The sequence below is a fragment of the Haplochromis burtoni genome, unplaced genomic scaffold (genome assembly GCF_018398535.1).
Source record: "Haplochromis burtoni strain Fernald_Lab_line unplaced genomic scaffold, NCSU_Asbu1 Contig_90, whole genome shotgun sequence".
Lineage (NCBI taxonomy): Eukaryota > Metazoa > Chordata > Actinopteri > Cichliformes > Cichlidae > Haplochromis > Haplochromis burtoni.
In genome coordinates this window covers 1018685-1041330 of record NW_024582451.1, presented here as the reverse complement: position 1 = coordinate 1041330, position 22646 = coordinate 1018685, and the positions used below count along the sequence as shown (strand labels likewise).

Genomic DNA, 22646 nt, shown 5'->3' with positions numbered 1-22646 from the left:
AAGCACATTAATAATCTGTAAAAGAGCAAAATTGTGCAATTGTAGGTTAATGATTAAACCTTTGCTACTGGTGCTGGTTTCTAACTGGGTGAGATACTAAAGACTGACAAGACTTACCTGTGAGTGTTTGACACAAAAATATATTTTTAGAGGTTTTTACCACTTTAAAGAAAAGTAAACATGGCTAACAATTATTTTAAATTATATTAAGTTAATAAACAATATGCAGCTCATTACCACAGGGTCAGAGGTCAAACCAGTATACATGAACCCCAGTTCTATTAAGATAGAGCAAGTCCAATGTTCTTTATTACTGATTTTTAGAACATTAACTCTTTTAAAAGTCAGATTAAGCAAATAATCCAACCTTTAACCCCTTTATATAGGGTGCTGTACCAGAAAGTATTATTAGTTACCATTTAGGGCCAGTCACTTTAACAAAGCTGCCCATTGTGTCACTGCATAGAGTAAACGGGCATTTGATTGATTCCTAAGTGGATTTGACTGAAAGCCAATTTCAGGCTTCACTTCAGGCTGACCAGGTCTAACCAACATCACTAACCAGACTGCACAGCCATGACAAAAAGGAAGATGCAAATAAGTGTTAAATTAACAACACATTTTAATTTATTTTTTCAAAATAAAAGAAGAACCTAAACTAATCATAGTGTATGCAGTCAGAAAATCACTGTAAGAGAGTGCATGAGAAAAGAGACGGTGTAAATTATGTTATGTGCAAGAGACCAAACCAAGAAGCAACTGTTATGTAGTGCCCATTACTTTGGATGGATGATCCCAGGTATGTATTCTGTCCTCCACCTTTTCCAGCCTCTCTTCGACCCGCTTCCTACTCTGCCTGCAAATCGCACTGTCATCTGCAAACATCATACGCCACAAAGACTCCTGCCTGACTTCATCAGCCAACCTGTCCCTCACCACTACAAACAAGAAGTGGCTCAGAGTCGATCCCTGATGTAATCCCACCCCCACTTTGAACCCATCCGCCACTCTTACCCCACACATTACCACTTTGATATAAACGAAAAGGGTAGGTCATTAGGAAACAGCTTTAGTTTGTCTGGCCCACTGAAGATCAACTCTTTGTGCAGGAGTTCCACCGCTCATTATCCAAACGCAGCAGTACACTTAAATATAAACAAATATAATATGCTATCCAGTGTACACCTGATTATCTCAGCCGCGACAGAACCCACGTGTTTCCGCTGCAGCAGCAGTCACATGGCCAGCTTTCGGCTGTTTACTTCCTGTACCGCGGATCCTTTTCCTCCCAGAAAAACTAACGGCTTCGCTCGGCCCACAGCCGCAAACCGGACACTGACAGCCGGCCCCGGATTAGAGAAAGCTCCGGTGAATACACCCATCGACCCGTGTGAAACCCAGAGCCGTGACAGTTGAGATGAGAGCCAGAGGGGCGGGGAGATAGTTTACATCGATTAAAAACGAGCACACCCTGCCTGTTCTTTCGTTTTTGAAACGGAAACAAACGCAGGGATTTTTTTTCTTCCCTTTTTTTGCTCCAGCGCTGACATCAGCGAGTACGCGGTGGCTTCTTCAAGCTAGCCGCTAGTGAGATGTCAAAATACACGAGCTTCCCAGAACCGATGGAGGACCAAAACCCTTTCCAGGTGAGAGATGTTAGGCATGAAGCTAACGTCAGGGTAATGGGTGGATGAAAGTGGCCGGTGTTGGCTCTGTGTAATAGCAGGCGTGTTGTTGCTCATGTGACTTATTTCAGGGCCTGCCAGATCCTCCTCAGTGTTCGCCCACTTGTAGCTCTTATTAACAGCGAGCACATGAAAAAATGAGGATTTATTTATGCTGAATTACTCTGTCTTTGTCCTGTCTGCTAGGACCCTGCAGTGACTCAACACAGCAGCAACACAGGATATGCCACACTGGACCTTTACAACCCATTTGATAATACAACTGCGGTGAGCATTATTATATTTAACCATTTTTTTGTGCTTTTGTTTCAAAGAAGACAGAGATCCACTGTCTCTCCTGCTTCCTGTGTATTTTGAAGCATCTGGCTTCTGGTTTGCAGCAGGTTGACCAGCCTGAGTTGGTATGAAATATTTAAGAAAGCGTGCTGGCACAGATAACCCCGAGCTCTGAGATGTTATCCTTAGGAAAGCGCAGTTGTTCTTGTGAATAATGGTTAATTTTATTCCTTTTTGTAAGTCGCTGCAGAGTCACTTTGATGTCCTCATAGTGAGGCCGTTCTGTTTCACTTCACTCTTTTTATTCAGTTTGAATCACTGGGCCTGGATTTGTGGTGATTCAGAGGCCTGAAAGCAGAAGGAGACCTCAGGATTATGTTGCGAAACTACTCACATGTTAACTGTTTTATTACACACTATTAATTATACATTTTATTAACAATATTATAATATTACACAAGACTGAAGACTGTGTATCAGCTGATATTCTTCATATACAGTGCAGACAGTGTGTTAGAGGACACAGCTCGAGTCCGCTCAGCTCTAAATGAAGACGTTTACACACACTCGTCTTGATAATTTGGGGGCTTTTAATGATTTCTTTGAGTTGCTCTTTTTCCAGGGTAGAATGATTATACAGCATATATCCTTAATGACTTTAAAAAAACAAGAATTGGGTGCATACGTTTGAATTTGTTTTTGGATTTTCTCTAATCCACAGGCTCAAATATGTACATACAGCTCCACTAATATTCGGTGAAATATTAGTGGAGCTACCTTTAAGCCTAGTCTTAAGACTAGGCTTAAAGGTAGCTGGCAAAAAGAATCTACTAGCTTAGTCAATCATGACCTCTAATGAGAAGTTAATAGGTTAATAGGTGTTGGACCCGACAAGCTAAAAGAAACTGTTGAATCTTCAGGATCACATTAAAAGATTTAAGTATATTTGAGCCTGTATGGATGAGAGAAAATCTAAAATAATTCAAACTAGCGCAAGATCAGCTGATTCTCTATGAGTAAGCATATGGTAACTGTGGGGGGGGAAGGAACTCCTTTAATAGGAAGAGACCACCAGCAGAACCAGGCCCAGGGAGGGGCAGCCATTTATTGTGACTGTCTGTGGGGAGCACAGAGACTATCTGATGAAACGGTTTCTGTGTTACACCAAGCATCTCCGTTTCTGCTTTATATGTTTAGACTGATGTCTGTCAAACACAGCTTTTGCCCTGTGAGATGCTGGGCCTTAACATTAGTGTTTAACAGTATGTGTGATACAGTGAGTTCAGGGCTTTTTGTTGCTGGGGAAACAGCTGAGGTCCTTGCTATATCACTAGGTTTTTGTTGCTAGGAAACACCTTGAGTTCATGAGTACTTCCTGTCTGTCTTTGATACTAGCAAACTCTGCAGCAACAGGAACTAAACTTGGACTTGTTTATGTAGCACTTGTAGCAGAGCTCACAAGCTGCATACTTTCTCACAACAATATTTACAGTTGTATGTGGATTGCACCCTCGTGTAACCCTGATTATCCTGAAATGCAGAGCAGAAGCATTTCTGATAGAGAGGCATGGAAATCAGAGAATCCTGATTTGAATCTGTGATTATTACATCAATAATAATCATTTTTTAACTGTATACTCAATCAATTTTTAGACTGAAATAACTGAAGAATGTCAAAATAAGATTCCTAATTATGGAACATTTACAAATAAATTACATGACAATAAAGTCTATATTGTTAAATGATGGGAAATAACCTCCCATAAGCGTCCATGACATTTGGGTCACATTTGCCACACAGATGGGCCACTTCCTGCTTAATGTTGCAAACCCACACATATGCGTACACCGCTGGGGTCTTTTTGAGTCCATATAAAAACTCTATTGTGAACCAAAGTGAGCAAATATTTTAAGTTCTTTTCATCAGATATGGTTTGATTTGTGTGGAAAAAAGCAGGAGTGGGATGTCACAGGGGTCCAACACACCGTCCTATATATTTTGGCAGCTGGGATAGGCTCCAGCCTCCCTGCAACTCTGAACTGAATAAGCAGAAGAAAATTGATGGATGGATCAAAAATGCTGTTATTTAAAAATAAATTAAATAAATTCCTATACAGTAGATTTTTGGGAAAAAATGTCTGCTTTGATGATGAACTTTTCTACTTTTGGTCCAATTTTTACCTTTATCTGCAAATCTCCATGCAGGGAATGAGGAAGCTTAGATTTACTGAGATTAGCTGTGCACTCTAGAAATCGGAGGGTGGATGGAATTCCCCATGTGGAATCTTCAAAATAAAATACCTGTTTGGAATCTCAACTTTATCGTCCAGAAAAGCAATTCAAAGAAATGACTTAAACCAGAAATCCCCAGGATATTGCTGTGTGTAGGGCAGAGATGGGCAGTAACGCGTTACTGTCTCATGACAGTGAAGTAAGCGAGTGCGACGTTCGTGACAAGTAACGCGTTACTGTAATCTGATTACTTTTTTCAAGTAATGAGTAAAGTAAGGGATTACTATTGCAAAAACGGTAATTAGATTACCGTTACTTTCCCGTAGGAACGCTGCGTTACTGCGTTACTAAAACCGTGATTTTTTGCGAGAATGTCTCACGACAGTGACGTAAGCGAGTGCGCCGTTCGTGACAACTGCTGTGTGCAGATCAACAACGGATCATATATTGAGTGCGGGAGAGAGTATGAGCGTGCAGCGTTTAAAGCGTGGAAGTACTGACCTTATTTTGAGTTTGATTCCATAAAAAGTGACAAAAACATTAGCGTCCATCGTGCGTGGGAAGAAAACTTCTTTTTACAGCGAAAAAACCCCCTAAACTTCCAAGCAAGCACCGAGTGCACAACGATGTAATGGGAAACTCAAAGAGAAACTCGCGGATTCTTCCACTGACCGCTGCGGCACCCCTGCACCAGGGTAAACCTACGCCTACGCCACTCCTGCTTTACAGGTGAAAATAGAGCAACAGGACCGCTGAGTCTTTGACTTTATTTATTTTCTGCTGTGTTTTACTTGCATCTATTTGAAAGATTGAGTGTAAACACAAAAAAATATATATGTTATGTGCTGGAATGTGCAGAAAATAAGTTTAAATGTTAAACAAATTTCTTCCAGTCAGAGAATGGTGCATATAATTAAATTTTTGCTTGATGCATAAAGTTAAAAGATTAAAACTAATAAAACAAGTTTTAAAAAGAGACGTTTCCATTTGATTACATTTTGTATGATGGATTGTAGAAAAAGTAGAATTGGGCTGAAAGATCTATCGCTTTATCTCCTATTCAGGTTGTAAATCGTGTTTTTAAAAAGTAACTAAGTAATTAATTACTTTTGAAAATAAGTAATCAGTAAAGTAACGGGATTACTTTTTTGGGGACGTAATCGGTAATTAGTTACTGATTACTTTTTTCAAGTAACTTGACCAACACTGGTGTAGGGCTGGGGCATATAACGTTTACCGTAATACCGGTATAATGTCGGGCAACGATAAGAAAATGAAATATCGCGATAGAATATGGGTGAAACGCGCATGCGCAGTGCCTTTGTTTTCATACGCACATGGCTGCAACGGAGAATGAGAAGAGCGAAAGCGGACCGTTGAATGAACCAGATGAACCAGAATTCGTTTGTAAAAATGCTGCAACTTCAGTGATGTGGAACTGGTTTAGCTTTCGTCTATCAGATACACAACAAAGCACTATTTTTGGTAGCGCATGCTAGTGGGCCGTCGTTATTACAGTGTTTTTTGGAAAATACGGCACACTTAATCCTTAATCCTTTTATTCTGAAAATCGACAGTGCCCCTTATAATCCCGTGGGCCTTATGTATGAATTCTGGTTGTGTTTACTGACCTCGAAACGATTTTATGTACACGGCGCTTGAAAATCTGTCAAATGTTTTAGTACGACTTTGCTAAGCTACGAAGCCGCACCGCTTGATGGATTGTCGGAGCATTACGGCTACCGTAGGCAGGAGCCTCACGGAGTGATACGTACTGTGCTTCAACATAATATTACCGTTTTGTGTGTGTATAACCTCTTTGTGGATATTATACATGGTTATGTTGAGGATATGTCGGCCAGTTTCCACTGGAAATGCCTTTTGGTTAAACTGTCAGCGAGGAATTTGCATTTGCACTGTTAAATTTTTATGTAACTTTAATGCACTTAAAAAACAGCTGCTTGTTTAAGTGAAAATACATAGATTTTTTTTTTGTTGCACTAATAAAGTTGTGGAGTTGTAAAGTATTTTGTCTAGTGTGAATTATATCGTCAGTTATATCATTATCGCAAATTTTCAAATGTATATCATGATAAATATTTTTTGTCTGCTCTAGCTGTGTGTGTGATATCCTTTTCGCTATTAGAATGAAGAGGTCTAAATGCTGTTATCTGAAGCTTTGTGCTCAGAATTATCTAGAAAGATCAGTTCACAAAAAGTGGATTGATTTCCTTTAGTTTTTAGAAATGTTCAAGCTTGTGAACTTTGCCTCAAAAGTGCATAGCTGTTAATGATTGTTTAATAATCATGTGTTGTGAAGGGATTGTAAGATATTAGTTGTGGAGAGAAATGTCTTATTTTACTTTTTTGTATTGTTTTAAAATGTGTATGATCTGTATATGTTATACATTAATACTTTTAATTAATTAACAATTAATACTCTAATTCTTAGTTCTTTCGTTCGCTTGGAATCATGGTTTTTGTGACCACATTTTTTCATCTGACTGATGTATGATGTCAGTTTTTGTTTTTTAACCATGCTACAGCCTCCTCCACCATATGAAGCCACTCCTCCATCTGCACCTGCTCCATCTCCACCTGTGCAGACCCCCCCTAGCAGGACAACACCTACCGAGCCTCGCAACTATGGCTCCTACAACTCCCAGGTATACACCCTACAGTAAAGACCCTCTTCACTGTGATTTTGTATCAGCTTACCATCAGAACGTTCAGGGGCTGCTGGATGTATAAAACAGGATTGTACTAAAAGTTTTGTTAGATGCCCTTTAGTGCCATGTAAGTGTTTTTATGGCTATTAAAATGAAGCGTTGCACTAATTCCTGCTGTGTATGTCTGTGTGCTGAAAGACCAGTCTGAATGACTCACTTGAACCAGTAATATACCTAAGCACAACCATTGAAGCAACTTTGGGACCTGTATACATGATTATGCAGAATAACTTTGACATAGAGTTCTGATGCCTCATTCTTTCTGTGCTAGCCTGTTGTGAATGCTGCCACAGCAGAGCTGATGAAGAAGCAGGAGGAGCTGGAGAAGAAAGCCCAGGAGCTGGAGAGGAGAGAGCGGGAGCTTGCGGCACACAGCGTTGGACCAGGAGCCTGTAAGACATAGAGGGGATGATGGGATGGGGAGTTAATGTAGACAAGTGAGAGAACTTTAAACCTTTAGATCTAAAAGATCCTCGTCCAACTTTATCTTTTATTTCTTACTGTGTACGGGAGTATTGAAAAATATGTTACATTTCAACATTTTAAGTTCCTCCTTTGATTTTCCAAGTTACATTACCCTGGAGTTTACAGGGCTCGGTTTAGATTTGGCAGATTTTTAATCACAATTTTTGTTTGCAATTTTTTTTGCACCCACAGCTTCACAAATCAAAGAAGCCAGACACATAAAATTTTTCAGAATCAGCTTTATTGATCAAGTATGTGCACAGATACAAGGAATTGTGCTCCAGTTTTTTTTCTTTGCTTTGTGGAACTCAACAGAGTAGATAAACGGATAATAACAACATGAGTATAACACATTTCCAGGCTTATATGTGCAATGGAGCAGGATAACTGGTTACTCTATATAAAGTATCTGGTGGCAACACTAGCTAATTACCATCTGCTTCATAAAAGTGGGAGAAAAATCCAGCAGAACACCTAAGGCAGCTGATAGTAGCTGAAGTTCCCTCTGCACATAAACAAAAAGAACTGCCCTGAGGCACGACATTGTGCTGGTGTCAGGAGCAACAAAGGACATTGCAATGTTGGAGCTTACAGTACTCTTTTCAAGAAAAAGGGAGAGGATTGATGGCCTGGACAAGAATGGCCAGAAGCAGGGTGGGAGGGAAAAGTGTTTCCCTGTTGAGCTTGGGTGCAGAGGTTTCATGGGGCAGTCGTTCTGCAGGGCCTGCACTGTGGATGGCATCATAGGAGAGAAGAGGAGACGAGCCATTCGCAAGATCACTGAGGCCACAGAGAAAGCCTTAAAGTGGCTGTGGATGAAAGGGGGACCTAAAGTTTTGCACTGCTATAAAAATAATGGAAAAGTTACTTTGCTAATTAGTCTGCTGATCCACAGGAGGTCCAGTGAGAGGTGGTGATTGGATTTTGTCACGATATGACCAAAATTGTCAGAGCACTATTTTAGAGTTTGCACAAAAACAAGTACAAACCTCCTGTAATATAAATATGATAAGGTTGAATGAACTTAAATGAATCAAATCAAATCAAATGTATTTCTGTTGCACATTTAAAAGCAACAAAGTTGACCAAAATGCTTCACAATTAGTTAAGAACAAGAGAAAACAATTTAAAAACAAATGCAGATGAATAAGATGAGGCAATGAGAAAGTATTAACATAAAATCAAAACAAATGTAGCAACCATAAAACAAGCCTGATGGTATTCAAACTGAACTAGAAATAAAAACCAATATAAAAAAGTGAGTTTAAAGACGCGATTTAAAAGAATAGACTGAAGTATGAATATCTGTCTGGCAAGTTATTCCAAAGTCTAGGCGCTGCAACTGCGAAGGCCCGATCTTCTTTTATGCTTCAGTTGAGACCTTGGTTGTACTGAGAGGATGTGGCTAGACTATCTCAGTTATGTTGAGGAGTTTGCTTAAATAACTGGGCGCCATATCATTTCAAACTTTGAAAGAAAGTAAAAGAATCTTAAAATCAATCTGATAATGAACAGGGAGTCAGCGTAAATTTGCTAAAACTGGAGTGATGTGTTTATACATAAATAAAGGAAATAAACTGATGACATCCCAGTAACACCAAAGTGTTTTTGACTTTTTTCTTCTTCAGCTCGGCAGAATAACTGGCCCCCGCTGCCTTCTTTCTGCCCTGTGGGTCCCTGCTTCTATCAGGACATCAATGTGGAGATCAGCCAGCGGTTCCAGCGCACGGTCACCATCATGTACTACTTCTGGTTGTGTGAGTTTCTGCAACTTTTAACAGTTTATTATTAATTTGAGGCATCAGTGTTAGAATTTAACATCATAATGAAGTTTTTTTAGCGTGAAGGGAATCTTGTTTTAACACTTAAGACTTGCTAGTTAGAGGCAGTAAACGCTAGCTCGTGCATGCGTGCCTCCTCCTGCACTGTCTGGCAGTAGAGCTTGAATATTTGTACAAAGACTCGCACTTCACTGTTAGATCGAAGACTCTGGGACACTTACACGGAGCGTCTGCACAACAACCAATCCAGCTGGTTAAACTTGCACAAGTTCTCGTTGATTTCTTCACAGAGAAACTGTAGAATTTCTCCACACCTTGTCACTTAGATTATCCCAGGAAAAAATGTAAGAGGAGGCTTTAATGTTTTCAGGGTTGTTTGCATGTCCACAAGTTTTTAGGGCATGAATGAAAGTTAAACCTGACACTGATTTTGAAAGTGAGAGAGAAAGTGAATGTTGAAATGAAATTTGGACAACTGAGTTGTGCTGACAGATTTCTATAATGTACTACAGCTGCAATTCTTTGCCATCTGGAAAAACCGAGATGTACGGTTGAAATTCTTCTTCTTTTTCTCATTTTAAGATATCTCAGGGATTAATGTGTAGTTAAACTTCTTTACACTGACAGAATAATTAAACTGAACTGACCTGATTTGGTTTGGTCCGCTTGAAATCAAAGTGGGTATGATCAAAGTCAAATGTAGCATGTACGTTAATCAGCCAGCCGCAGCATTAAAACCGCTGCTAAGAGTCCTTGCATTGTGGCATTTATGTGCATGTGACTTTGGCTGGAAGGTACCTGAAACCTGCAGGATCTACTTCAGACTCTCCTGCCGTCTCTCCATACAGCCATCCATTTCTTAAGAGATGCAGTTCAGGGTCACTGAGCTTTTACAGGGTGTATATCCTGTAAAAACAGCTTGTCACTGCTGTTTTAAAAATTATCATTTAGATTTTTGCAGAATTATCAGATTTTGAGGACGCCTGATCTGTAAAACTGTGAAGGTGTTATTAAGATTGCATTATACAGTTCCTGTGTGAACATGCAAAGAACAGTGTAGAGCTATTTTAAAAACGGTCTGTCACACTCTGAAATCTTGACCAGGCAGCAGACAACAACAGATTTAGTGAAAATGGCATCATATTGCATCAGCCAGAGCCAAAAGGGAGAAGGATGGGTTTGGTTTTGATCCCTACGATCAGGCTACAGTTCTTTTCCTTTTTAGTCATAGCCTATCTATGTCTAGTCTGCACAGGCACACTGGTCTTCAACCTGATCTCTTCCCTGGCCCTGTTCTGCGTCAACCAGTCCGGTGGTGTTGGTGTTGGTCTCGGCCTCGCCATCCTGTGGGTCCTACTTTTCACTCCCTGCTCCTTTATCTGCTGGTATCGACCCATGTACAAAGCCTTCAGGTGTGTACCTCCGTCTTGGTGAAGACGTTTTGAGTCGTTTTCCTTTTGGGTTTTTGCTCAGTACAGTCGCATAAATTACACTGAGTTGTTAGTTATTGTGCAGTCACCTTAGTAATTATATTGTTCCCTCTTCTAGGAGTGACAGCTCTTTCAACTTCTTTGCTTTCTTCTTCGTTTTCTTTGCCCAAGTGATCGTCTTTATCATCATGACCATCGGCATCCCTGGATGGGGGTTCAGGTAAGGTTCCTAAACAAATATCTCTGTGTTAGCCCAGTCGAAAACCTCCTAGCAACCACCAGTTACTTGTGAAATATTTATATTTCCTGACTATTTCCTATTTTCACAGTATGCGTCCTTGTATATTTGATCTTTGTGTGTCTCTCTCTGTCCTTCAGTGGTTGGATTGTGAGCCTTTCAGCTCTGAGCCCCCACGTCGGTGTCGGTGTGATCATGATGATCAATGCCGCTCTCTTTACTGCAGAAACCGTTATGGGGGTCATCATGCTGAAAAGGGTACATTTGTTCATATTTTCATGTCTCATAAAGAACTTCTTATTTTTATCAGCAGATGTTCAGATTTGTCGTTGGAACAAAAGCACAGGATTGTTCCCCACACTGAGTCAGGGTATTAGCATAGCAGTGAGTTATTTATATCTTTTTATATGTGATTATATCAGGATAAAGTGTTTTAATGCCACAGCAGAAACTAGGGCTGTTCGATATAAGGATATATATCGGATGACGATATAAAAACATCTTTCGTTTCATTTTACGCTATCGTTTGTTTCGTGGTGTCGCAAAATAAACTGTTTACGGCAATATTTTTTCATCGTTTTGTTGGTCACTGTAGTGGCTATATTAATTTCTTAAAGTTCTCTCTTTCTCTTATATTTTATATAACCACACTACAGACAAGCGATTGTTTTTATGCGTTGTCGTTAGCAACAACGACGGTAAAACCAACGCGTGTCCGTTTATGTTCCACATAAACCTTTCACATTAAAGCTCAAGATCCTGTTGAGACTTTTCAAAATAAGGTGAATCACATGAAAGAGTATGCAGAGTATTTACGGATGAGAAGTAAAAAAGAGCCACCAGGTGCTAAAAAATAAACCTTAGACTCAAACGTTAGAACAGGCTTTTCCCCGCAGCACGCCGTGTAATAAATACTCAAAGAAAACGGCGGCCGTTACAACTTATGTCTAAAAATGTATCGTTTCATATAACGGTTAAAACACTCGACTCCAGGTACGCGACGCCCAGCTGGAAACACTTCACAAAAGTCGAGCTGCCCGAGATTCACAGAATTTACAGAAAATGTGAAATTTTTGTGATTTATATCGTTATCAGGACGATAGATGTCTTATATCGGGATATGAGATTTTGGTCATATCGCACAGCCCTAGCAGAAAGTGTCTTGCACAAAACCAGGATTTTGTTGTAGTGCATAAGAAAACAACTGAGAGTTTCAGTGTTAGGGCATTACTTTCATTTTTGAACTCTAATAGACAAACTTAACATGACTCCCAGTTCAAAATAACCCTTATTTGTCATATACTGGGCTGGGCTTCTGTGCAGCAACTAGACCGGAATAGCTGAGATCACCGTTTTAGGGATATCCCTTCCCTGTGACATCACAAACATGCTAAAGTTCGAGCTTTTAGCTCACGGGGATTAATTGCACATACACCACGATGTGAAAACTTTGGATATGTTTACTATGAGAATCAGGTCAACAGTCAGTGGACGGCACACTTCACCTGAGCCAGGGTCTGTGCATCTTTCTAGGGAAAATATGAAAGTCTTACAACTTCACTATTTGAAATGTTGAAAATGTCACATAAATATCCATTCAAACAAAATAAATTGTATGCTTTATGATTGTAAAGCTAAAAATTAAGTGGGTTGAATTTGAGTAGGAAAGTCAAAGGTGTAGAGCAAGAACAAAATTGTCCAAGCTTCAAGTAAACACAGTCGTCTCACCACGTAGTCCAGGTGGTCCATCTACCGCGAAGCATTCAGTAGATAAAGAGCCTGAAGAATAGCCACAATATCAGGTTGTGGGTATCGTTTTCACCCTCACAGCGTGCATAATAAGATGATGAATTGCTGCAAGGATCAGGTGTCAGCGTACTCTTGTCTTTCCCGCTCCAGATCCACAGTCTGTACAGGCAAACCGATGCCAGCTTTCAGAAGGCCCAGGCTGAGTTCGCCACTGGAGTCATGTCCAATCAGGCGGTACGCCAGGCTACTGCCAACGCCGCTGCCAACGCTGCCCAGGGGGCCTTCACCGCTCCTCGATAGAGAGAACGAACAGAGACGGTTGGATAAGACGAGGAGGAGGAGGGGAGCTTTGAGCTCGATGGTGGTTCAGTTTGGTATTTATTTCCCCACAGGTGATTAGAATTTGATGGAGGGAAGTGGAGTCTATATAATTACCCCCTACTTAATTTCAGAGCACGTGCATGAGACAGATGTGGGGTTATCCAATTTCCTATGACGTACTGGAAAAGTTACCTATATTAAACCAAAACAGGAATTGACACATTGTAAGTGTTGATTCAAGAAAAAGAAAGATGGAAAATATAATAAAAAAACAAGAAGATGCTGTATGAATTTATATGAAAAGTGATGCTTCAATGAATAGAGGGACGATGCTTTTACTATGAAATGACAGCTGTGTGCCAAGTTGGATTCTGCTAGCCTTGACATTTTCCACATTTACAGTTAAAATGCAAAGTGTAAGACTGGGGCTGAACACAGAAATGTTGCCATTGCTACATTTGATCCGTAACTGATTTGCTCAACTTTAGCCAGCACTACTTTTTTGTAGCTTAAGTGCAAACTAACCAGTTTGTTTTGTTATTATGCCAAACAAGAATGCCCGTTTACTGTATTGCCAAAACCTTTCGTACTGTAATGATGATGAACATGTGTTGGTTTGGTTCTGGTATCTGTCACTGTTCTTTCAGTACTGCTTGTGAATATCATGACTGTGTCACTGTCCTGGTTTTATTAAAATATATTGTCATGCTTTCACAGTCTACTGCTGCCGTTATTCCCTCATCCTGTTGGAACGATAATAATAATGATGATCACCTGCATTTTAATAGTGGAAAATCCAACCTTAAGCAGGTTCCGGGCTTCACTGTCAGTAACTGACCTTTCATACAACCATTAACCTTCAAACTTTATTAGATTTATCCCTAATAAGGCCTCAAACATGTAGCCTGTGGGCCAGAAACGACCTGGCAGAGGGTTCAGTCTGGCCCACTGGATTGGATTACAAAGTGTGAAAATATTTAATCTAGACAAGCTGTTATCAACATAAAGAAAGAGAAACTGAATTTTAATCATATACATAATATAAAGGATGGACATAGGCAATGTGATGTCACTCGCTGGTTAGTGAAGTCCTGTTCTGAAGCCTCTAGCTGACACTTTTAAACCTCTTGGTCACTGTGGTGTAAACCCACAAGCAGCTTCTATTCAGTATCATCTTAAACTAGCAGTTCAGCCCATAAAGTCAATTCAACAAGGTGCTGAAAACATTCCTCACAGATTTGCTTCACGTCCATGCTCAAGACACAACAAGAAATATTTCTCTCTTTCGACTTTCAGACTGTGTGATCCACGAATTAAAAGGAGTGAGACACTTCTGTTTTACACCAAAAATTTAGGGCTTTTTTTTTCATAAGAGAGAAGCGTCTCTGGCGACACCCAACAAACTGAAAGGAAACTACATCCTTGGTGTCATGCTTACAACTTGTTGCTTAAATTTAAGGGTGGCTGCAACTTGATCTTTGCGGCTGCCACCAGAGGAAGATCGAGTCCGCCGGTTACATATTTTTCTAAACACGTTTATTATTGGCATAACCAGTCTAGAGAAACCCTTCATGCGTTTTGCTTATCAAAACGTCAGTGTGAAGATTGTGTCCTCTCAAAAAGGTCTTAGTTTGGTTTTGGGACACATCAACACCCTCCTGGACCGCTCTGATCCGTCTGACAGCCGTCTGAGACTTTTATGGGCTGCCACAGCTACGTCAGGGACTGCGCTTCACCGTGAAGATGGCGGAGGCTGGGGATACGCCACAAGTCCGGTTTTTCTGTCACTGCTGTAAATGTGAAACAAACCCCAAACTCCCGGTGAGTTGCTTTGGAGAGTGTTTTTGCTCCACACGTGCTGGCCTGAGCATCACCCATGATTTCTCCTCCCCGGAGGGTGTGGAATTAATATTAACCGATTCTTCAAACCGATTTAACTGATTGATTAGTAACTATTATCTCCAAAACCTATAATAATTGGAACCCTTAAAGCACACATGGGGCTATGGCGGCCAGTCTTTGGCTTTTCGTGTGCACACAGCGAGTACTGAAGTCTTATTAGAGCGGGTGAGGGAGTAAAATGTGGCGATTCACGTTGCCATATTTAGAAGCGCCACTGTTGGCCACTTTGTGTCTAGTTGTCTCCCGTCAGCTGTGTGTAAGAGAAGTCAGAGGGGCGTGTAGGTGTCGCCACATTTACCACCAGGATTTAAAAAAATATTTCTCCATTGCTGTTTAATGACACACATTCAGCTTGATGTGGCGGACTGAAAGGTTGAACTTCGTTTACTTTGAGTCAGTTTCTCTTGGAGGTAAAACGGAGAGCGCACAGTGGAGCGCATTTGTTGCGCAGCTGGCACTTTTCGTGGCGTAATTACGCACTGGTATTAGGTGACGCAGCAGAACGAAAACGCACGTTAGCAGGATTTTAGGAATACGCCCGACTTTCTGTTGTTATTCCTTTTGGTTTGAGGGTGTCCCTAAAGTAATACTTTATTTATTAAATCAACGTCTAAATGATTGGATGTTCATAATACCAGCAAACAAAATTCTAAAGTGAATACTGAATCCTTTCTTTTATTGTATATATCTGTTAAAATCAATATAAAGGGCTGTACTTATATAATCTGTTGTGCTCATTTTGTGCTCTTACTACAAACTAGGCTGATGCACTCACACGCACATTCATACAAGCACTCTTTTCGATGCTTAAGCGCTTTTTGCCTAATATTCACATACACATTTGCACTCCAATGAATGCATCCGGGTTCAATATCTTGCCCAAGGATACTTTGACATTCAGACTAAGGAAAATCAAACCAACAACTTTCAGGATAGTAGACAAACCGATCTACCTCCTGACACTCAGGAAGAGGGTATATTTTTTAAACATAGTCTGAAAATACTTCAAACAGACTATCTAACTCAGTATTGAACTGCAAAGTTCCTCCCAGGTCAACCCTGCCAAACAGCATGTGGCTTTCTTATAGTGGCTGCTTGGCATTGTGCTTTTAAAGTTGTGTTTTCAGTTATAAACACTGAAAAGTCAATCACAGTGCTGCAGCTCTGGTATCTTAAACAATAGAGACAGTGAGTATGCACAACATATGACCACACTATGACCACTCCTGGATGGTAAAGCATATTGAAGCCCATCTTCGTGGCTGTATTGAGACTGACACTGTCTACACTACAGTGAAGAGAGATGAAACTTGACTGGCCTGCGCAGATCACCTCCAGAATAAAAACCAGGACGTCGGCTGTGTGCCAAAAATTTGTATTCAACTCCAGCCCAATCCCTGCAGCCAGCCTCTAAAATTTTGCAGACAGGCTTGCCTGAGGATTAGCAGATTAATGCCTGTACTTATGAAATGAAATGGCAGTGACAGTAAACGAGCTTATTATAAAAAAGCTTTTCTGTCTTTGAGGATTTCGTATGCCCCAGATGTGACTCTGGCTTCATTGAGGAAGTAACAGAAGACTCCAGGTATGGCTTTCTCTGATTTAAAAAAAAAAAAAAAGGAACACGTGAAAGCATTTTAAATATACCTCGTTAAAGAATGATAATGAGTGAAGCATGTATGAATTTTCCATTTAACACCACTGACAGATTTTCTTTACTGTCTAGTCTCCTGCAGACCAGCAGAGCATCTGTTCCCAGTGAAGATTCAAACTCACTGCTCTCAGAAGTACGTCCTAACAAATGGCATTTTAATAGGAACACTCCTCTTTCTCTAAAGCTTTGTTTGACACATTGCTTCTCTGGTCTCTCGCCAAGTTATGGCAGCTGCTGTTTATGGAGCGCTCTGCTCTGCTGTCGCATCCGCCCTCCTCCGAGTCCGACCCTGATGACGGTGAGCAGGGATCTGCTGGTCAGAGCCGTCTTCTTCCAGCATCACCGGGCCCTGCTGAGGCCACAGAACCAGAGTCTCCTTCCAACCCGGAGCAAGAGACACCGTCTAGGACCTTCGAACAAAGGCCTGCAGTTGAAGGGTGTGTGAACATGGTATACAGAAACATGACCGCAAGGGTGCTGTGTTATCGATGCAGAAACAACAGCCAATGAGAAATGAAAACCAAGATCAATAACAAGACCAAAACTTTAATATCATGCATATACTACCAGTTTCAAATTACGTTTGTTTAAATCGGTGAACAACCTCATTACAGGTTCAAATTTGTGAAAATATACTGACCTTTACCTTCCAATTCACAGGTAATATTTTAATTTCTTATATTTGTGAAGTTTTCACATGTAAGGATACCTCAGTAATGATTTAATATTTCCAGTGATAAACACAGACTCCCAAATGAAACAGATATAACCGCTGTGATTTTGGTCTCTGCATTTTGAATCCAATCCCAGTTTTGTGCAGCCAGAAGTGACCGTGTTTAGATGAGAGAGTGAAGTGCTCATCGACCGACGCTGCAGATATAGTCCACTAATTACTGCGTAGTGTAATGGTTTACACTTTTTCTTGGCAAGTGAAAGGTTGGTGGTTCAATTACAGCTGGAGATACAAATCTCTCAAACGTCCACAGCTAACCACTGTGGTGAGCTCTTGTGAAAAAGCTGCAGCTTAGTTGCTTTCAGCGCTGCATACTAATAAAATACTATTTTGAAGGGCAACACTATCCACAGAAGCCAAAACCAGTTTCTCTATCAGCCTGTAAGCATTCTTTTCAGTGTTGTAAAGTTTGAAATTAAAATATGGGAGTCTGTGGGGACTGACTTGATTTTGGAGTCAAGTGGCCATTAGAGGAATTGCAGTTTTTGGTGTTTTCACACTGACTTCATTGTTCAGCCCCTTGGACAGCATGAGCAAAGGGTGGATCTTACTGAGAACCCACGGGACACTCCCCACTCACTGAGTAGTGACTTACCAATCCCACAGAAGGCACACCCTAAACTTTAGGGTATGCTTTAGGGCCTAAAGCATACCTTGCTTTTTGTCCTCAATTTTGAGTCATATTGGGTTGATAAAAAAAACATCACTTTGTATTCAGTAAGACATGAAAATAGCAAATGAGATCATAAACTCATCAGAAAAGTACTTTCTGACAACTTTTTACAGGTGGAAACATTCATCCTTTATATACAGTCTATGCTTTTAATCATTATCCTTCCCTTTACACATGCATGCAGTCAAAAACAGTTCAGTATCAGACTAAGTGTATATTGGATGATACGTACTATAGAGAACAGCTTTATACATCGGTTGATGTTTAAAGCTGTTGACTTTACTAAGTCCAACTAAAATAAAGTGACTGTATGATCTGAAGCTGTGAACATACAGTAAAGCCTGGTTTAAGCACTCTAAAGCTGTCCGTTTCTGCTCATTTAAGGATGGTGCAGCAGTTCTTGGCTGGCCTGTTTGCCAACAACGGAAACCCCGGCGCTGCACCAGCTGCACTGTAAACGGTTTTAATTTTAGATTTCACATCACTTGCTCTTGAATTAATCTAACGTTGTGTGACAACCGCCCCCTCTCTCACGCGCCCTCTTGTTTTGTTCTGCTCTCCCTTTTGGTTCGTTTCTCAGATCCAGCATGCTTCAGTTGTACTCAAACCCTGGAGATTATGCGTGGGGTCAGAGCGGTCTTGACTCTGTCATCACGGAGGTCAGTGACACCAGAGCTAGTGTCTATGAAGCGCTGCGCTAGCATCGTTACTTCATTGTTTTCTTTTATTGAAACACTCACATAAAATCATTTGCACACAATTCTCCATTCATCTGTTCACCTATTTGTAGTCGTACCACTCATTTCTCTTCCTACTCACACAGTTATTAGGACAGTTGGAGAACACAGGTCCACCCCCAGCAGAAAAGGAGATGATCTCATCCCTGCCAACCGTTTGCATCTCTCAAGAACAGACAGGTGGGAATTCCAGTATGGCACATGTACACCGGATCACATGATCTCTCCAGTACAGCTCAGTAGCTTTTTAAAAATTTTGACATATGACATTGGAGTTTGCATAAGATACACACACAGTCCTTCTGCATTTCTTTTACTTTTGATATTTTCTGCCCTTCCTCCTCTTTCCTCACTCCGTAATTACTTCTTTACTTTCCTTGTTCTGAGGATTAAATGGTTTAAGTTGAAGAAAGGAAGAATGTTGCACAGAGCTGAGTTGAGACAGGCCCTGGGTGGTAGGGAAGAGTTACCAGATGACTGGGAAAGTACAGCTGAAGTGGTGAGGGAACCCGCCGAAAAAGTGTATCCTCTAGACCAGGTGTGTCAAACATGAAGCCCGGAGACCAGAATCGGCCCGGTCAAGATAAATGTGCCATAGAGATCCAGCCCACTGGACGACTCTGGAAAATGTGAAGGCGTGCAGAAGTGATTTTGACTGTTTAACTGTATTTTCACAAGTTTTGCACCTTTTCTAATAATAAAGACCTCCCCACACTACACCAAAGTAATTAAGTAATGGATAAACAGTTAAATCACAGTGGAAAAACAGAAAGCGGTTTCTTTTAATCTTCTATAGAAGGGCCTGACTTTTTTTCTCTAAATTAACCAAAACTTTATACTTTAAACTACCAGAACTTTTTTATCATTTAGTTTTACTGGTCCAGTTAACTTAAACTCAAACTGGGCTGTATGTGGCCCATGGCGTTTGATATCCCTGCTCTAGACAGAGGAAAGAGGACTAGAAGACTTGGTGGTAGAATGAATGAAGAAGTAAAGTGCAGTATTTGAAGAAAAAGTGGGATAGTCAGCGAGATTATGAAAGTTTGGAGGCTCGGCGTACGGCAAAGAGAGAATAAGATAAGATAACCTTTATTAGTCCCACACATGGGAAATTTGTTTTGTTACGGCAGAAAGTGGACAGTGCAAAGTTACATGGGATACGGGGAATGGGATACGAATAAGATACTGTACACAATAGAATAGAATAAAATAAAATATTATATACAATAGAATAAAATAGAATACAACTACAAATAGAAGTGATTTTTAAAGAAAAAGTCATGGGATGGTGATGTAGTAACTACAGAGTGATAAAGCTGAAGAAACATACTATGAAGATACAGGAAAGAGTTGTTGAAGTTAGGGCAAGAAGAAAGCTGTTGATCAGTGAGCAGCAGTATGGGTTCATGCTGAGGAAGGGCACTGCACATATGCTTTGAGAGTGTTTATTAGGAAATACAGAGAAGGTCTACGTGGGTGTAGATAAGATACCAATAGAGGAAATGTGGTACTGCATGAGGAAGTCAGGAGTGGCAGAGAAGTACATAAGGGTGGTGCAGGACTTTTATGAGGACAATGAGACAGTAGTGAGGTATGCAGTAGAAGTGACAGATGGATTCAAGATGGGGTGGGATTACATCAGGGAGCACCACTGAGTCCCTTCTTGTTTACAGTGGTGATGAACAGGCTGGCTGATGAGGCCAGGAAGGAGTCTCTATCGACTATGATGCTCACAGACGACACTGTGAGAGTAGAGAGGCCAGGGAGCAGGTGGAGGTATGACCTGGAAAGAAGATGAATGAAAGTCAGTAGAAGGAAGCAGGTGGGACAAGTGTCAGGGATTTATTTACAGAACAATAGCAGTAAGAGTGAAAGGGTAAGGTTGTGAGACCTGCTGTGATATATGGTTTGGAGACAGTGATAAAAATACAGGAGGCAGATTTGTGGATGTCTCAGATTTGACGATGCTTAGATTTTTGTTAGGAGTGACCAGCATGGGCCAGATTAGAAATGAGTACATCAGAGGGACAGCTCAGGTTAGGATAGTGGATATAATTGGACAAAGGATGCTTAAGATGGAGCTGCTATGCAGGAGGAAAAGAAAAAAAAATCCTCATAGCATTTATTTATTCTTTCAATATTCCTACATTTCCTTTCCTCTTCCTCTTATCACCATCATCCTATATCTATTTTCCCTCTCCTATATTTTCCTCCCTCTCTTATCTTTCCTTTCCTTTAGCTATGTTCCCTTTACGCCTGCTGTGTTTCTGTAATTTATATCTAGCTCCTCTTCCTTCTTATTTCTCCGTTTTCTTTCTGTCGTCTATGTTTTCTTTTCTCCTCTCACTGTGCTTACTCCCTGTCCATTGCAGTTATTTTACTTTTCCTTATTTATGTCCTTGTAGCTTTACTTTCCTTCTCCTGTATTATTTATCTCCTTCCATCTTTCCTTCCCTCATCATATTTCTTTCCTACCTCTTACGTTCCTCTCCCTAGTTTTATCTTCTTTATACTGCCCATTATCCTTTCCACTAATCTTTCCTTGTTTTCATCTTTGTTGTAAAAAGAGACCACTTAATATTATATATTGAGAACTATGTTATAAATCATATTAAGTATATAGTCTGTACCACCTTGTTACACTGTAATAGTCTACAGACCTGTCTAATAACTGGATTTTTTTTGGTTTTGTCTTCTTCCACATACTCGTTCATACTTTTTCCTTCCATTTCTTCCCTGTTAGATTGCAGACTGGAGTGTCCGGTTTGCAGGGAAGAATATTCATTAGGGGAAACTGTAAGGAAGCTTCCCTGCCTTCATCACTTCCACAGTGAATGTATAGTGCCGTGGCTGGAGCTGGTAAGGCTGCGGTCAGTGGGTTTGAGGGGTTTAAAGGTCTGGTAATAAAAATAAAAGATTTCCCAGGTTGTAGCATGCTATAAAGAGTGTTGTGTCACATAGTTTCTGCTGATTAAGAAGAGTTTTTCTACTCTCAAAGCACGACACTTGCCCCGTGTGCCGCAAAAGCCTCGATGGCGTCGACAACAGCCTCCCGCCCACATCGGAACCCGCAGAAGCCCGCTCCCTCAGGACAGAGCAACAGGAGAGGCAGGCGATCTGAGAAACGTGAAGACAACTCTACTTCATTTTACTGTTTTCAGGAGTCACGCCTCCCACGTCGGAAATTTTGCTCCCCACATCAGCTGCTTTTAAATAAAACAGATGTGTCAGAGTCATAATTTGCAGCTTTAACTCTCACTTGGTTCACGCATCTCTGCTTAAGGAACTTCTACTCCAGCATAGTTACCATTTTATGCTACATCTGAGAGTTTGCTGACAAAATTCAGAGGTGATGTGTCCTCCTTGTTACGCTGCACTCTTAGGTGGTTTTCCGAATGACTGATTTTGATGTCATGAACTAATCCCCACTGAGCTATCTGTGGCTGTCAAAGAGGAACTCACAGAATTATGCATTATTCTCTTGGTAAGAGAGTTTCTTAATGCAGTATATTGTTGACCTTTTACCTGTGTACAGCCATTATTAAAGCCCAACCCAGTGATCTTTACTGTCCTCTGTCTTTTCTCCCTAACATATCTGAGATTTAGAAGCAGATATTAACCAGTCACTTAGAAAAACATAGTGTTTCCCAAACTTTCTAAGCCAAAAACTGTTCATTCTACAGAGCCCACAGTTTTTATAAAAACGTAACAATAAAAAAGGTCCGTGTTCAATTTTATTTAAGGGCAGCGTAATGGCATCAGCAAGATATGCTTTCTTTATTTTCCCTTAAAAAAGAAGAAGAAGAAGATTCATTTATCTTGGTTTCAGTTCACATTTTCAACTGGTTATGTGCACAGCAACACTGGGGCCTGCCCCACAGCTCAAAAACCACTGGATTAAGATATAATTATGTGCATATCTGCCAGTTCTATTTGTCTCTTTTGCATTTTGTGGTCAGTAACTGCTCGATGACATTTTTTGTCCATTTGAAACCTCTGTATGCTTTAACAGGAATTCATACCAAAAACAAACAAAAAAA

At 40.5% G+C, this 22646-nt stretch overlaps 2 protein-coding genes across 2 annotated transcripts; both read left to right on the top strand.

Moving 5' to 3' along the window:
- The first annotated feature begins 1241 nt into the window (after nt 1-1241).
- scamp3 (secretory carrier membrane protein 3) lies at nt 1242-13619 on the top strand. The gene is made up of 9 exons (XM_005927623.3): nt 1242-1646; nt 1872-1952; nt 6741-6860; nt 7195-7315; nt 9017-9145; nt 10416-10581; nt 10718-10819; nt 10978-11095; nt 12737-13619. Exons 1-9 carry the CDS (start codon nt 1593-1595, stop codon nt 12884-12886), a joined length of 1041 nt encoding a protein of 346 aa, XP_005927685.1. The 5' UTR covers nt 1242-1592; the 3' UTR covers nt 12887-13619.
- A 117-nt stretch (nt 13620-13736) lies between these two features.
- On the top strand, nt 13737-22166 carry rnf115b (ring finger protein 115b). Its single transcript, XM_005927622.3, has 9 exons — nt 13737-14728; nt 16336-16394; nt 16536-16596; nt 16686-16900; nt 18254-18322; nt 18450-18528; nt 18693-18786; nt 21350-21465; nt 21605-22166. The coding sequence occupies exons 1-9, from the start codon at nt 14651-14653 to the stop codon at nt 21725-21727; spliced, it is 894 nt and encodes a 297-aa protein (XP_005927684.1). The 5' UTR covers nt 13737-14650; the 3' UTR covers nt 21728-22166.
- Nucleotides 22167-22646: the final 480 nt, after the last annotated feature.

What these genes read in the sequence shown, in the direction of transcription:
- scamp3 (XM_005927623.3), top strand. Translation starts at nt 1,593, where the DNA reads ATGTCAAAATACACGAGCTTCCCAGAACCGATGGAGGACCAAAACCCT. An exon ending in CATTTGATAATACAACTGCG is followed by an intron (nt 1,953 to 6,740) that starts GTGAGCATTATT and finishes ACCATGCTACAG; the next exon opens with CCTCCTCCACCATATGAAGC. An exon ending in CAGCGTTGGACCAGGAGCCT is followed by an intron (nt 7,316 to 9,016) that starts GTAAGACATAGA and finishes TTTCTTCTTCAG; the next exon opens with CTCGGCAGAATAACTGGCCC.
- rnf115b (XM_005927622.3), top strand. Translation starts at nt 14,651, where the DNA reads ATGGCGGAGGCTGGGGATACGCCACAAGTCCGGTTTTTCTGTCACTGC. An exon ending in CAAAGGCCTGCAGTTGAAGG is followed by an intron (nt 16,901 to 18,253) that starts GTGTGTGAACAT and finishes TGCTCATTTAAG; the next exon opens with GATGGTGCAGCAGTTCTTGG. An exon ending in TTGACTCTGTCATCACGGAG is followed by an intron (nt 18,529 to 18,692) that starts GTCAGTGACACC and finishes CTACTCACACAG; the next exon opens with TTATTAGGACAGTTGGAGAA.